This window comes from Colobus angolensis, unplaced genomic scaffold (genome assembly GCF_000951035.1).
Source record: "Colobus angolensis palliatus isolate OR3802 unplaced genomic scaffold, Cang.pa_1.0 Scaffold319, whole genome shotgun sequence".
Taxonomy (NCBI): domain Eukaryota; kingdom Metazoa; phylum Chordata; class Mammalia; order Primates; family Cercopithecidae; genus Colobus; species Colobus angolensis.
The window spans coordinates 1290336-1306574 of record NW_012116477.1 but is presented as its reverse complement, the minus strand read 5'-3'; the positions used below and the strand labels follow the sequence as shown (position 1 = coordinate 1306574).

Below are 16239 nucleotides of genomic sequence, written 5' to 3'. Positions count from 1 at the left end.
AACATTGGATCCCACCCAGGCTCAGCGAGTCGCTCAAAGTCATGGCAACCCGGTTCCTGCTGCCACATCACTTTTATTTTTGTGTCCTTAGATTTTTTCCTGTTTTGCAATGTTTTGCTGGGACCCCCGACTCCGCCTGAGGCCATGTGGCCAAGGGCCAGGGTTCCCACTGAAGTCAGGAACAGCCTGGACTTCCCAGCGTGAACTTTGCCTGAGGGGTTACACATTTTTTAAATTTCAGAGAACATCCAAATGGCTTTTCAGCAATTACTGAGAATGATAAATAGGAAAGACCCTAATTGTTCTGTTTGGTTTCTCTTTGTCCTCTCTGACATGACTAGAAAAAATTACTCTGGAGTTGATGACAAATGCTGCCTTGGGATTCTACCTCTGGCACCAGTTGTGGGCTGACCTGGGGTGCATGACTTGACATCTATGAGCCTCAGTTACCTCATCTGTAAAATGGGAATGATGCTGCCCGTTTCTCAGGGCTGGAGTGACGACTGAAAGAGATGTATTCATTCAACGACACAAATGAGCACCTACTGTGTGCCGGGGACCACTCTGGATGCTGAGGATACAGCAGCAAACACTGAGTCTCTGCTGTCAAGGAACTAAGAGTCCAGCATGAGAGACCAGGTGATAAATGAACAGACCGGCAAGGTGATTTCAACAGCGCTAAGTGCCACCAAGAAAACAGAGCCGGGCAGTGGCACAAAAGGTGACAAGGTGTTGGGGAAGTGGGACAACTTCAGAATGACGGTCAAGGAGGACCCCGTGGAAGAAGTGACCTTTGAGCCGAGACTGGGAGGAATAGGAGGCAGCAGGCTTGAAAAGAAAGGGTAGAGGAGGCTGGGCACAGTGGCTCACGCCTGTAATCCCAACACTTTGGGAGGCCGAGGAGGGCAGATCACAAGGTCAGGAGATCGAGACCATCCTGGCTAATGCGGTGAAACCCCGTTTCTACTAAACAAAATACAAAAAATTAGCCAGGCATGGTGGCGGGCGCCTGTAGTCCCAGCTACTTGGGAGGCTGAGGCAGGAGAATGGCGTGAACCCAGGAGATGGAGCTTGCAGTAAGTCGAGATTGCACACTGGTGCCACTCCACTCCAGCCTGGGCGACAGAGCAAGACTCCATCTCAAAAAACAAAACAAAACAAAAAAGATAAAGGAAAAAAGAAAGAAAAAAGAAAAGAAATGGTGGAGGAACATTCTAAGAGCACACTGAGAAAGCCAAGGTCCTGAGACAGAAATGGGCTTGGGGTGTTTGAGGACAGAGTGAAGCCAGGTGTTGCTAAGCCGAGTGGCAGGGAGAGAGTCAAAAAAGCTGAGGTCAGAGAGATGGGCAGGGGCCAGATCACACAGGCTCTTGAAAGTCACCAAAATAATCAAAAATAGTAATACAAATAATATAATAATCATTATTATTATTGCTGCTATAAATAAGATGCCATTTTCCAAAACAGCAAGCTTTTCTAACTTAAGAAACACCACACTGCCCCTCTCCTACTGGTTTTCCACCACTCTCCAATTTGTCATCTTGCTGGAGTGGAAACTGCCAATTCCATTTTAGTCGACAGCTATAAAAAGAACATTGGAGCTGGTGGTGCCGATGACCAAACTCGGGGCTAAGATTAGCCCAGGAGGCTGTCACCTTTCCTTAATGTGAGAAACAGCTGGGATTCCCCTTCCTTGGAAAACTTCAACTGTTCCGCCCCGCCCCGCAGAGCCCTTGCTGGCCAAATGTCCATGGAGATGGGAACGGGGATGAGTTTTGGAAAAAAGAAGTTGAGCAACAGGGATTCCCCCTGCGGAAGGCAGCCCGGGCTGGGAGGTGAGCTCTTGGGGTCAAAAGAGCAGGACCAGTGAATGCAAGGCGAGCCCCCTCTCTGCAGAGAGCCCTCAGAGCCAGACAGCCCCCGCAGAGGAGCCCACGGTGTCTCTAACACCCCCGATTGCCTGTTGTCATTAACGCAGGCACTACATTCACCTGGGATTCTTTAGTTAGGCATGAAAGGGTCAGAAATGTATCCTCTTGATGCCAGAAACACTGGAGGATTCAAACTGCTGCCCAGAGTGGTGAAGTGGATAATTCAAGGGTCCCCATCACCACAAAATGGTTCCAGCCTGTGACTCAGAGCAGCTGAAGGGTCTTCATGCAAAATTAACCTGGTTCTAGGCTTTTTAAGCCTAGAACAACCGAGTCCAAGGTGTGGGGTATACAGCCAGGCTGCCTGGGGTCAAATCCCACCACTGCCCTCTACCAGCTGTGTGATCTTCACTAAGTTACTTAACCTCTCTGTGCTCAGTTTCCCATCAGTAAAATTGAGAAAACAGTAGTCTACCTTGTAGGGCTCTTACGAGGCATCAGATTAGTTAGCACATACAAAGTGCTTAGAATAAGGCCTGGCACATAGTTCATTATTAATGAACTACTAATTACTGATTACTAAATTACTAATAATGTTCATTATTAGTACTTATTACTGTTTTTTAATATCTCTTGGTTCCACAAGATAAAGTCTTCCCTCTGTCTTTCCACAGCCAAAATATAATGATGAGAATAAAAAAAGCTAACATCTAACGAACATGTTCAATGTTCCGAGCTCTATGGAAAGCACCCAACCTGTAGAATCTCATTTAATCTCGCCTCCCAAGAGAAGTAAATCATCATCTGTATCTTACAAAAGAGGACATGTCAGCTCAGAGAGGTAAAGTGACTTACTCAGAATGACACAGCTACTAAAGGCAGATCAGTGATTTGAACCCAGGCCATCCGACATCACAGCTGTGCTGGCGACCACTGTGGGTTACAGCCCCCCCTAGGCCAGCACTTGGGTCAGTATGTATCAACTGAATGATGACTATGTCCTGAGCAATGAATACTGCAAGACCATAAAAATAATAACAAAAGCACACGCCTGTAATCCCAAATACTCAGGAGGCTGAGGCAGGAGGATCGCTGGAGTCCATTATGTTGAACTCACTGTGTTGCCCAGGAGTTCAAGGCCAACCTGGGCAACATCGTGAGACCCCATTTCAAAAAATAATGATGAACATCCCATGAGCACTAAGTGCATGCTGCTTATTTACATATTTAACTTTAGGAAAGAAGGATTGTCACTATCCCATTTTACAGACAGGGAAGCTGAGGCCCCAAGAGGTTGAATGACAGGTCAATGCTGAATCTCACCTGTGGACGAGTCCCCTGGATTCTTCAAGCTAAACTGTCTGCCTCCCACGGGTGCCAGCTTAGATGAGACCACACACGGAAAGTGGCAGGCACAGGGCTGCCTGCAGACATGGCCAGTAATAGGACCTGTGATTATTACTCTTGTTCTTAACAGCCAACTTTTCACAGCTGAAACAGGCTGTGTTTTCCTGCCTTCAAGAGGTAAATATGAAATTTCTTTTGAAACCAAGAGAATAGAAGCTAGAGAATAAATGCCATTCATTCATTCATTCCACAAATGCTTAATTGATGCCCTTGGATAGCTTCAGAATAATTAAACTCCCAGAGTGCTTAAAAGCTGGCTGGCTCCTAACACCATAAGGAACTTGGTAGGATCCAGCCTCAAACTCTTCCCTGCACAGTTCCATCAGCAACGCCCCCTCCCTGTGGAGGCTCTGCCAACTAGGCATGAGCAGGAAGTATTCATCTTTTTTTCCTTTGTTTTTTTTTTTTTTTTTTTTTTTTTTTTTTTTTTTTTTTTTTTGAGATGGAGTCTCGCTCTGTCCGCCAGGCTAGAGTGTAGTGATGCCATCTTGGCTCACTGCAACCTCCACCTCCCAGATTCAAGCAATTCTTCTGCCTCAGTCTCCCAAGTAGCTGGGATTACAGGCGCACACCACCACGCCCGGCTGATTTTTGGTTTTTTTTAGTGGAGTTTCACCATGTTGGCCAGGCTGGTCTCAAACTCCTGGCCTTGGGCAATCTGCCTGCCTCAGCCTCCCTAAGTGCTGGGATTACAGGCTTGAGCCATCGTGTCAGCCAGTATTCACCTCTTATTAGCATTTTCCCCACCACAGATGAGGCGCTTTAAGGCTGTTTGCTTCTTGTGAAGGTCAGAAGAAGGCCAGCAGGATGGCTTCCTGGTACTGGAGATGCATCAAAGCTGGACAGGCCATGCTTACTTGGTCATTGACATTTCATGCCCCTCCCCTGCTCAACAAGCCACTGTGACTCTCTATTACCTTACCCATGCCCAGACCAAACCAAGGCCATGTATCTACCTGGCCCTGAGAGAACTCTGTTCTGACCTCTTCCTGATCCTCCAAATGTATTTCCTGGTGTTAACTAGCCTCTACCCTAGCCACATCAATTTGATCTCTGACTTATGAGAGCCTAGCAAATTCTTGTTGTACAGCATATTTTATGTTGGTCCATCACCTGAAAAATAAACCTGCCCCAAAGTATATCAAGATACTCAAAAATGCACCTCTTGAATCCATTATACCATATAAAGGCCTTAACCTTAGGCAACAGCAATAACAAGAAGTAATCACATACCTTTATTAAACACTTACTACATGCCAGGCATTGTTATAAGTACTTAACACATATGAACTCTTAATCTCAGGGCCAGCGCATGGGTAGGAATGTCTTCATCCTCAATATACAGATGAGGAAACCACTGCCCAGAATGGCTAAGTAACCTGCCCAAAGTCATATGGCTAGAAAGTAGTGGCACCGGGTTTTGAACACAAGCAACCTGGATTGAGAGCATGAGTGTTTACTTAGCTGACAAAATAAATGCAGGAGGTGTTCATTGCTGAGTGGCTTTTAATACCACAAAGTTGGAAGCCGCCTAATGCCCAGTAAAAGGGAATACAGTTAAATCAAGTACCCAACCTGATGGAATGCAAAGCATCCATTTAACATCAGGTTCCCAGGCCGGACACAGTGCCTCATGCCTGTAATCTCAGCACTTTGGGAGGCCGAGGCAGGTGGATCACCTGAGGTCAGGAGTTCGAGACCAGCCTGGCCAACATGGAGAAACCCCATCTCTACTAAAAATACAAAAATTAGCTGGGTGCGGTGGCGCATGCCTGTAATATCCCAGCTACTCGGGAGGCTGAGGCAGGAATCACCTTGAACCTGGGAGGTGGAGGTTGCAGTGAGCTGAGATCATGCCACTGCACTCCAGCCTGAGTGACAGAGCAAGACTCTGTCTCAAACAAACAAACAAAAAACCCCAAATAAAATAAGGTTCTCAAAGGATATTTATTAAATAACTGAAAATATGTTCATGCTCTATTGCTATTTTAAAAACAGGATTAGACTGGGCATAGTGGCTCATGCCTGTAATCCTAGCACTTTGGGAGGCTGAAGCAGGAGGATGACCTGAGCCCAGGAGTTGGAGGCCAGCCTGGGCAACATGGCAAGACCATGTCCCTACAAAAAAATTTAAAAATTAGCTGAGCACAGTGGAGCACATCTATAGTCTCAGCTACTTGGGAGGCTGAGGTGGGAGGACCGCTTGAGCCCAAGAGGTCGAGGCTGCAGTGAGCTATGATTATGCCACTGAGCTCCGACCTGGGTGACAGAGCTGGTGTCTCAAAACATTGTTTCTTTAAAAAAAGGATTAAAAGTAGATATACAGAAAGATTTCAGTGTAAACAGAGACCACTCAGGCAACAGCCCTGTGCGGCTGGGTCAGCCCCTCAAGGCAAAGCAAGCAGAGGCCAGGCCTCCTCCCCGCACCCTACTTTGCAGGACGGCTCAGGGAAGCTGTGCAGCCATTCCGCCAAGCAGACGCTGGGCCTGCACTGCTGAGAGCACAGGGGAAGGCTTAAGGTGACCCTGATTCTGATTTTTCCTCATGCTCTTCTTTTCCTTTCCTTGTCTTTCCTGAAAATTTCTAAGCCATAGACCAGCGGTTGTTGACCAGGGGCAATATTCCCTGCCAGGGCAAATTTGGCAAGGTCTGGAGGCATTTTTGGTTGTCATCATTTGGGCCGCGCTACTGGCGTCAAGTGGGTGGAGGTTGGGGATGCTGTCGTACATCCTACAGTGCCCAGGACAGCGCCCCTGCCAAGTGCTTATCTGGGCCAAACTGTCAATAATGCTGAGGCTAACAATGTGGTATAGACCAGGGGTCTTCAACCCCAGACTACAGACAGGTACTGGGCACACAGCAGTAGGTGAGTGGCGGGTGAGTGAGCAAAGCTTCATCTGTATTGACAGCCACTCCCCATCACTTGCATTACCGCCTGAGCGCCACCTCCTGTCAGATGAGCCAGGTATTAGATTCTCATAGCAGTGTGAACCCGACTGTAAACTGCGCTTGCGAGGGATCTAGGTTGCGCACGCCTTATGAGAATCTAATGCCTGATCATCTGTTACTGTCTCCCATCACCCCTGGACGGGACTATCTAGTTGCAGGAAAACAAGCTCAGGGTTCCCACTGTTTCTACATGATGGTGAGTTATATAATTATTTTATTATATATTACAATGTAATAATCATAAAAATACAGTACACAATAAACGTAATAATGTGCTTGAATCATCCTGAAACCATCAGCCCACCTCCCCAACCGTTGGAAAGAACTGTCTTCCATGCAACTGGTCCCTAGTGCCGAAAAGGTTGGGGACCGCTGGTGCAGAGTCTTCTTGCCTGCAGCAGACTCTACCTTCATCATCTCTGATCCCTCAAGCAACGTTACTCCTCAGCTCACTGCTCAGCTCACCGTGACCTGGGTGCATGTGATTCAAATCACCAGAGGCCCCCCATTCTCTGGACTCTCAGGCTGACCCCGGGCTCTGTGACCTTCATAGCATGCAAGGGTAAGCCTCTGCTTACCCTTCCCAGGTCTCCTTCCCTTGGTCTCCAGGGCACCAGATCCCCCTGGTTCTCCTCCTCCTGCTGTGGTAGCTCCTCCTCTGCCACCTTTAAAGTCTGTGGCTCTCAGCTTCTAAGTCTCCCCTTCTCACACTAGAGGCCATCCTGGGAGGTCAGAGCCAATTCCCAGGACTTCACCTGGGATCTCATTGCTGACAGCTCCCGAGATAACATCTGCAGCCAGGATCTGGTTTCTTAGTCGAGACCACGTGGCCACGTACCTCCCCATCTCTTGCCTTTCCACAGAGGTGAGATCATGGTTCATCCAAGAAGGCCCATGGGTACATCAGACTCAACACTTCCACTTCCAAAAGGGAACCCATCCTCCCTGCCCAACCTCATCCCCACACAGACCTCCTCCCCTGCGTGCTAAAGCTCAGCTGGCCAAGCGCACCACGTGAACTGAACAATCTCAACACTCAACCTCTTCTCCTTCCCCATCCACAGCAGCTCCAGAAAAACAGCAGCAGCCCCTGTCCCTTACCGAGCACTTCTGGTGCTAAGCTTGCTTGAATTCATTCAGACTTTACCTTTGTGGTAGGCACTGTCACTGTCCCTGCTTTTCAGGTGGGGATAGATGAGGGAGACTTTCAGCAGGTGACACCACCGGTGAGTAGCAGAGCTGCCCGGGTGGCACGCAGCCTGCCTGGTGGCTGGCCCTGCCACCTGCATTCTTAATGCCTCTCTACACCACTACATCCCATCAAACCTCAGTGAAATCTGCCTTCTAAACCACTCCCCGACACATCCCTGCATCTCCCTTCCCACTGCCACAGCCTTACTTAATACCTTTTTTGTTGTTTTTTGCAAATTCGTCACCAAACCCTTTTAAAATAAATTCTGCCTCCTGTTATGCTTCCAACTGTGAGAATGCAGTTATCACACCCCATGTCTGGTCACATGTCCAGCCCATCCCAAAAGGATGATTTGTGTGAGATTGGAAGAAGCATTCTTTGCCTAAGACAGTCTGCTTCCACCTGCCAGAAGTTGTCTTACTAATATGTAAACTGGGGATGTATCCAATTTGAATGGTAGCCCTCAGAGAAGGTGCCCTTGTGCAGTGCACAATCCCTCTAACCGGACAACCCACCTGTTATGTTCTCGGATTGTTCTAAGGACAATAAACACACAGATACACATCAACACCCCTTTGAAGTAACCTACTGAAATCATGTCTGTTAAGGAAAAAGAAAATTGGTTCTAGTGTCCAAAATAAGTGTCCCAAGTTATTTGAGCTAATTTCCTTCTAACAACACATTTGTTTCATTAATTATTGCTTAATCTGATATTTTCCTACTTCAGATCAGCATCTTTTCTACCACATACCCACTGAAAAAGACACTGACAGTGCACCAAAGAAAGAATACACCTGGTGAATAAACAAAACGCTATGCCTCTCATAGCAAGGAAATGCAAAGTAGAAAGAAGTACCAATTTCACAATGATTTTTTTAAATTAAAAAAAATGGCATTTCTGGGATGGGGTGAAACTATGACTGACATGATGGAAATGTCAATTTGTAGATTTCTGGAAGGTAATTTAGCAATACGTATTTAAAGTCTTCAGAATGACTCTCCAAAATTCCACTGCTGGGAATAAACCCTCAATAGACTAAAAAGATATACATATAGATTCATGTACAAGATTTATTAATCCTAGAAGTATAAGATGATTAACTGCAGAACTACTTATAATAAAAATAAAAGTAGCCAATATCAATTGGCTTATGCTGTACTTGTCGCTATTATAATTATGTGACATGTATTAGTTCATTTAACCGCCATGACAACTCCATGGGGTAAGAAATTTTGTTACTATCATTTTATACATGAGGAAATTAAGGCACAGAAAGGTTAGGTAATATGCCTCGGATCACAGAGCAAGCAGATAGCAAAGCCAGAATTTGAACCCAAGATATCCAGGGCCAGAGAATGCATGCTTTATCACTTTGCTGTTTGGCCTTCCTTCTTGATAACAGCAAAAAGTTTTTAAAATTTCCTTCCTTATGTAAAAAAAGCAATTTTTAAAAAAGGGTTGAGGGTGGGGGATCATCTTATTTTCTGTCAAACTGACCTAGAAGAGTTAAAATGTAGAAGGGCACATTCATGCAATGGTGAACGGTGTGGCCACCACAATCCCTGAAGATACACTGAGTGAAAAGAGCAGGGTATAAAACTGCATGGTGGGATCCACCCTCCAAAACCAATGCTGTATGGAAGAAAGAGATGGTCACTTTTGAATGGTTCTGGGGGACAGAGAAAGAGCTCAAAACTCCACCGACCTGTGGTCTTCTCAGTAAACACGACTTTGGACTCAGCCGTAAAGTTCTGCCCCGTGAGGATCATTTGCTGGCCGCCATAGACCAGGCAGCTGTCTGTGTCTTGTCTTTCAACCATGGGCAGCTCGTGAGCAGATCGCTGGGCTGCAGGCAAAAGAGAGAGAAGTCACTGTGACGAGGGGAGATGTCTGCTCAAAAGAGGAGGTCTGATTTCAGGGTACTGAGACATGACATGCTCTGCCCACCTGTGTCACCTGTTGTTATCTAAAATGTGGAAACATCACCCCTGACAATCAATGACTGTACAAATGTTATGCCTTGTGAAAGTGCTCTAAGTCATTTGAGCTAATTTCCCTCTAACAACACATTTCGTTTTCATGAATCAAGGGACAGAGGCCTGTTCTTACAGGAAGCCAGAGGCTGCCTGTTGTCCTTATAAGGAGGACAGGTACATGAGAATTGGTTTTCTTTATCCTTTTATAAAGGGATGGGCAAATCAACTTCTTTATAAGAGGTTTCCTTTGTTAAAGTTTATCCTTTCTTTGTACATTTGATGTCAGTCAAAACATGAAGGCATCATGTATGCTAAGCTTGGGATATAGTACCTGAAGGTTTAGATATATTGTCTTTGGAATTCATTTATGATCTTTAACATAGTCTTTAAGATATCCATGATCTACTCCCATGATGTCCTTTTCTAGAACTCTCCCTCATTCACTCTGCTCCAGCCATACTTCTAGAACATTCTATCTCTCACACATACTCAGCACACTCCTACCTTTGAGCATCTGCACTTTCTAGTGTCTGTCCTCCCCAGTAACCTACATGGCTCCCTTCTCCACTTCTTGCAGGTCTCTACTTAGCTGTCACCTCCTCTGAGAGGCTTCTTTAACCCACCCCACCCCCTCCCCAGAGTTAAAACAGCAGTACCCAGCCTGGTCCCTCTCTCTCATTCTCTGTCACCTTTGCTTTCTCTGTCCTACTTTGCTTTTCTCCATAGAGCTTTTCACTTTCAGATACATTATATATAGCTTGTATTGGTTTATCTTCTTTCATCTTTCCCCTACTAGCATGTAAGCCCAGGAAGGAGGGGCTTTGCTTTGTGTACTGCTATAAGCCTGGGCCAGGAATAGTGCCGAGAACCTAGGAGAAGGACATAGTAGTTGGTGGGTGGATGGATGGATGGGTGGATGGATGGATGGGTGGATGGGTGGGTGGGTGGATGGATGGATGGATGGATGGGTGGGTGGGTGAGTGGATAGGTGGATGGATGGACGGATAGGTGGATGGATGGACGGATAGGTGAATGGGTGGATGGATAGATGGATGGATGGATGGATGGGTGAATGGGTAGGTGGGTGGATGAGTGAGTGAGTGGGTAGGTGGGTGGATGAATGGATATGGATATGTCTGTATCTCCCAATAGGTATTCTCAATACATCTATTTATATCTATGTCCTCATCTATATTTGTAATAAATGAAAAATGGAGGAACAGGAAAGGCCTCTGCTGAGCACTAAACCAGAATGCTATACTTGAATGCTCATAGCAACCCTCTGAGGAAGGAAGTATTAAAATGATTCGCATTTGACTGGGGAGAAAACCAAAGCTAAGAGAAGTAAGGTCACAGCTTGGCCAAGGATCCATGGTGAAGCTTAGATTTGAACCCTCAAAAGCAGGTTTCTCCAGCTCCAGAGCCCAATCTCTTAGGTTAACTAGCAGTCACCTATTCTAGAAGTCAGGCTGCAGAAAAGAATGAAAACCTGCTCCAGCCATCTTCCTAGGGCAGGCAAGAAACAGGTCCCAGCCACAGCCAGGGCCCCGCCTCCTCAGGCCTCTCTCCTTCCAGCATGGGCCAAGAGGCCGGGCCCGCCCCCTGGGGTGAGTCAGTCTGAGCTCTTGGCATTCCTCCCTAAGCCCAGAGAACTGGGCAGAGGGCCAGCCCCTTCCATGCCAGGAGCCTGCAGACCTCCCCATCCGGGAGCCTGGGCAGCAACCGCGTGAGGCCCACAGACCAATTCTAACCCTTCCCTCCTGCCTTGCCTGGGCCTCCAGGCCACTGGCATCCCCCTGCATCTGCTGGGGCCACTCAATGGAGCATCGATGCACTTGGCAACATTTCAGGAGTCACTGTGTACCAGCCAGAGGCTTCCAGACACTCCACCTTGAAAGTGCCACCCAGCAGCAACTCAGACCAATCCCCTGATGGCTTTTCCCAACCCCAGCTCAGCCCAGGCGCCCTGTTCCCAGAGATCCGCCTGCCAGCACTGCCCCAGGAGCTGCTGGCTACAAGGATAGATTACAAAGATCTCTCCGCAGAAGCGGCTAATCTCTCCCACATGGGCTGGGTTATTAATCCTTTCTTTCAATATCAAAGTTTTGTGATGACTTCCTAATTGAGCTGCCACAAATGAGATTTATTAGCAGCAAGAACAGCAGCTGCAGGTTCAGGCTTTGAAGATCTGCCTTTGATGAAATTGGGGAGCAGCTGGGGGCTTTTGGCCCCGGGGATGGGTGGTGCAATGGCGAGAGCATCCCACCCGTTTTACAGGTGGAAAGCCTGAGTCATCGCTACTGGGCAAGCCAGCCCAAGGCTTGTGGCCAGGCGGGCTGGGGACTGGAAGGGGCTGCAAGCTCTCAGTGCTGGGCGGGAGGCTGGCGCGGACAGTTGAGCTGTGAATCACTGCACACTGCTGTGAACACGGCTCCTCTTTCCTGCGGCAGCCTCATTGCTTCTCCCTTCAAAGCCTCATAGTCTCAGCAACCAACAGATTCAACCTTTGCCAAGTCTGCATTTCCTACCTCCTACCTGAAGGAAAACGTTTTTTTTTTTTTAATGAAAATCTAAAGAGACAGAAAAAAGAGAAAACAGTGAGAATCTAGTCCGGCTGCCTGTATGCCTTTAGCTGTATTCTAGTCTCACAACTCTAAGTGCGGGCCAGAGGCGCTGGCATCACTGGGGAGCTTGTCAGACACGCCGTACACCTCAGGCCCCACCCCAGACCTACCGAGCCCAGATCTGCCGTTTTACAAGGAGCCCATGTGATTCTTGTGCACTATCACGTTTGAGCAGCTCTGTTTAGCCCTGGCCAATTTGAATGGGAAGTTAAAAATACTGACACCCACACCCTCCCCTCCTTTTTTTTTTTTTTTGTGAGACACCCTCTCACTCTGCCACCCAGGCAGGAGTACAGTGGTGGCATCATGGCTCACTGCAGCCTCCACCTCCTGGGCTCAAGTGATCCTCCCACCTCAGCCTCCCGAGTACCTGGCATTACAGGTGTGTGCCACCACATCCTACTTATTTTTGTAGAGACAGCGTTTTGCCATGTTGCTGAGGCTTGTCTTGAACTCCTGGGCTCAAGCGATCTGCCTGCCTCGGCCTCCCGAAGTGCTGGGATTATAGACATGAGCCACTGTGTCCGGCCCAGGGTCCAATTCTAAAGCAAGATTTCTCAACCTTGACACCATTGCCATTTGGAGCTGGATAATTCTTTGTGGCTAGCAGGCAAGGCGTGTCCTGGGCATTGTACAATGTTTAGCAGCATCCCTGGGTTCTACCTATCAGATGCAAGGAGCACCCCACCCCCAGGTTGTGACAACCAAGATTGTCTCCAGACAAGGCTGGATATCCCCTGGGGAAGACGGGTGCAAAATCATCCCTGGTTGAGAACAGCTGTTCTAGAGATTCTGACTTAAATGATCTGAGGATCAGGACACCAGCATCGTTTTTACCTTAAAAAAAAAAAAAATCTTCAAGCCAGCTACAGTGGTTCATGCCTGTAATCCCAGCACTTTGGGAGGCGGAGGCAGGCAGATCACAAGGTCAGGAAGTCAAGACCATCCTGGCCAACATGGTGAAACCCCATCTCTACCAAAACTGCAAAAAAAAAAAAAAAAAAAAATTAGCTGGGCGTGGTGGCATGCATCTGTAGTCCCAGCTACTCGGGAGGCAGAGGTTGCAGTGAGCCGAGATCACGCCACTGCACTCCAGCCTGGCGACAGAGCGAGACTCTGTCTCAAAAACAAAAACAATCTTCAAATGATTCCAAGAGGCCACAGCCAGGTTTGATCTGTGGTACCATCACTACAGGGCAATGCAGGGCCCTGGGAGCTGCAAGAGAATACATCATTAACTGCTGGTTCTGGGGTCAGAAAGCCATGGTTTTGAGTCCTGCATCTGCCACCCCTGCTCTGTGACCCTGGACAAGTCACTTCACCTCTCTGAGTTACAGATGCCTCCTCTGTAAAGTCATAACAGTACCTGCCCTCATCAAGACCCTGCATATGAATATATGGATGCGGTCAGTACATAAATGGTAAAATATCAAATATCAACCCAAATGGTCATCCACGGATACATGGATAAACAAAGCATGGTATATCCATGCAGAATATTACTCAGCCACGAAAAGGAATGAAGTGCTATTCCATGCCACAACATGGGTGGACCTTGAAACCATTAGGCGAAGTAAAAGGAGCCAGACACAAAAGGACAAATGGCATGCGATCCCATTTATGTCAATTGGCCAGAACGGACAAACGCGGAGAGACGGAGAGCAGATCGGGGCTTGCTGGGGGTGGAAACTGGGCAGTGGCTGCTAACATAGGAGGTGTGTCTTTCTCTGGTGGTAAAAAAAACTTCTGCAGGCCAGATGGGGTTTTCTCAGCCTGATGTCACTCTGTCCAGGTTCAAGTTCTGTCTTCATAGTTTACTCACTGTGTGACCTTTGAGTGGCAGCTCTCAGCTCTCTGTGCCTCAGTTTCCTCATAAGCAAAAATGATAAAGTTTGGTCGGGCGCGGTGGCTCACGCCTGGAATCCTAGCACTTTGGGAGGCTGAGGCAGGTGGATCACCTGAGGTCAGAAGTTCGAGACCAGCCTGACCAATATGGTTAAACCCCATCTCTACTAAAAAAAAAATACAAAAATTGACCTGGCCTGGTAGCATGTACCTGTAATCCTGGCTACTCAGGTGGCAGAGGTGGGAGAATCACTTGAACCCAGGAGGCGGAAGTTGCAGTGAACCGAGATCGTGCTACTACACTCCAGACTGGACGACAAAGCAAGACTTCGTCTCAAAAAAAAAGTTCTGCAACTACAGAGTAGTGGCAGTTGCACAATATTGTGAGTGTGCTTCACGCACTGAATTGTATATTTTAAAATAGCTAAAAGGGTAAATTTTATGTGTATTTTACCACAATAGGAGAAAACACCCTATAGAAAGCAAAATGGCCGCTGCTTAGCACACAGTAACAGCGTGAGACATGATAGTCTTTGCTATCGTTAACTTTCAAAATTGCCCCTCTTTTTCTTGCTAAGTTATTTTCAAAACATTTTATTTGTTTAAACCCTTAAGTCATAGCCCTATAGCAAGGAAGACACTGTTACTCCCATCTAGACAGGAGAGGACAGATGCTCAGAGCTCGGCTTCAGTGAAGGGCAGCACCTGCTCTTGGTGAAGGCTATAGTGTTGGACACCCCCCGGGTGATCCTTGTAGCGATTTTCACAGCTCTGAGCCTCAGTCTCCCCATCTGTAAAATGGGGCTGTTAATAGTCCCACTTCACAGGTTATTATGAAGATTAAACAAGTTCATCAAAAGCGCTTCTGGCTTAATAAACACGGGTCAGCAAGGTTAGCAACACTGAAAGCTGTAGCTTCTGAGAGGCTGTATGTGCCAGCCACAGACATTGTTGTCTTATATATTTTACCATATATGTACCAAACACATGCATGTGTGTACACAGGTCACCTCTATGGTCGCTGCTGTTCTCAGTGAATCCTGAGCCATAACCCAGGTTTCTTCTTTTTTTTTTTTTTTTAATAGAGACTGGATCTTGCCATGTTGCCTAGACTGATCTCAAACACCTGAGCTCCGGCGATCCACACGCCTCGGCCATGCCTATGATCCCAGCACAGGTTTCTTGACCCCGATTGCCAGAGTTTCTCAAAGTGTGGCTCCCAGGTCACCTGTAGCAGAACCTTCCCCCACCAACACAGGGTCAGAAGGTGCTAGATAAAAATGCAGATGACCAGTCCACATCCCTCACCCACTGTGCCCCAATCTCTTGGGCAGAAGCCAGACATTTGCGTTTTAACAATCTTTCTGGGTGACTTGTCATGCACATTTGCTTAAGAGCTAAGTTCCACACTTAAGAGGCCAGCTGAGGATGGGGAACTCCTCCAGGGCAGGCCCCAGTCTTCAGAGAACCCAGAGGCAGAGTCATTAGCTTTTGAAAGAGGAACTGAAGCCAGCGCACAGCAGCCCAAATTACCCTCCTGAGCTCTACTTCTCTATTGCTCTCTGATGCAACCTCCTTATCACCTATGGCTGCTAATTAGGGTGACAGGTCCAGGGTGGCTGGGAGGGCTCTCAGGAAGCCCAGTGGGCCTCCCAGACTTGCGCCCACCCTCCTCATCAGCCCCCCTTTCTCGCATTCATTTCTGAGATTGCAGACAATCCAAACCACACAGCCTGCAGTTTTCCAACCAAACCAGGCACCTTTCTTTTAAAGTCATCTTTGAGGGCCTGGCTCAGGCCTGCGGGTGAAGTCTTGACCTCTGCTCCAGCTTAAGCTTCAAGGTGGCCCCTGCAAAGGGACTTCCCCAGGCTTCCCTCCTGCCCCTGGATTCTGGCACGTCATAAAGTGGCTCGGGGGGCTCTTGTATTTTACGAGCTCTGAATCAACAGGACGCTGTTGGTTTAACCAGTTTGGGTGTTTACTTTCTCTTGCAACACTGCTCACCTGCAGCACAGCAGCGGCCACTGCAAAGGTTCAGCGAAGAAAACTTACACCAGCACAGGGTCCCCCACATCAGCCCAAGTGGACCTGGAAACGGGATGTTATTGCCCAACTATTTGAAATTTGCCATCAAGCCGGGTGGCCAAGAATTACGATCTATCCAAGAACCTCAGGAGAGATTGGTTAGAGAAATTCGCTCCTGCAGAGAGGGCAGGTTCTGTTAATAACAGTGAACAGGCTGGGCATGGTGGCTTACCCCTGTAATCCCAGTACTTTGGGAGGCCAAGGCGGGCAGATCACTTGAGGTCAGGAGTTCGAGACCAGCCTGGCCAACATGGTGAAACCCCATCTCTACTAATAATACAAAAAAAG

General features: G+C 47.6%; 1 protein-coding gene across 8 annotated transcripts in view; it reads right to left on the bottom strand.

Annotated features, from left to right (window-relative positions):
- NFATC2 (nuclear factor of activated T-cells, cytoplasmic, calcineurin-dependent 2) overlaps window positions 1–16239 on the bottom strand; it is a 177904-nt gene that overhangs the window by 61415 nt on the left and 100250 nt on the right. For all 8 annotated transcript variants that reach the window (XM_011951356.1, XM_011951355.1, XM_011951359.1 and 5 more), the window contains exon 6: window positions 9127–9267. In XM_011951356.1, the coding sequence (XP_011806746.1) occupies window positions 9127–9267 (141 nt within the window). The remainder of the gene's footprint in view (window positions 1–9126; window positions 9268–16239) is intronic.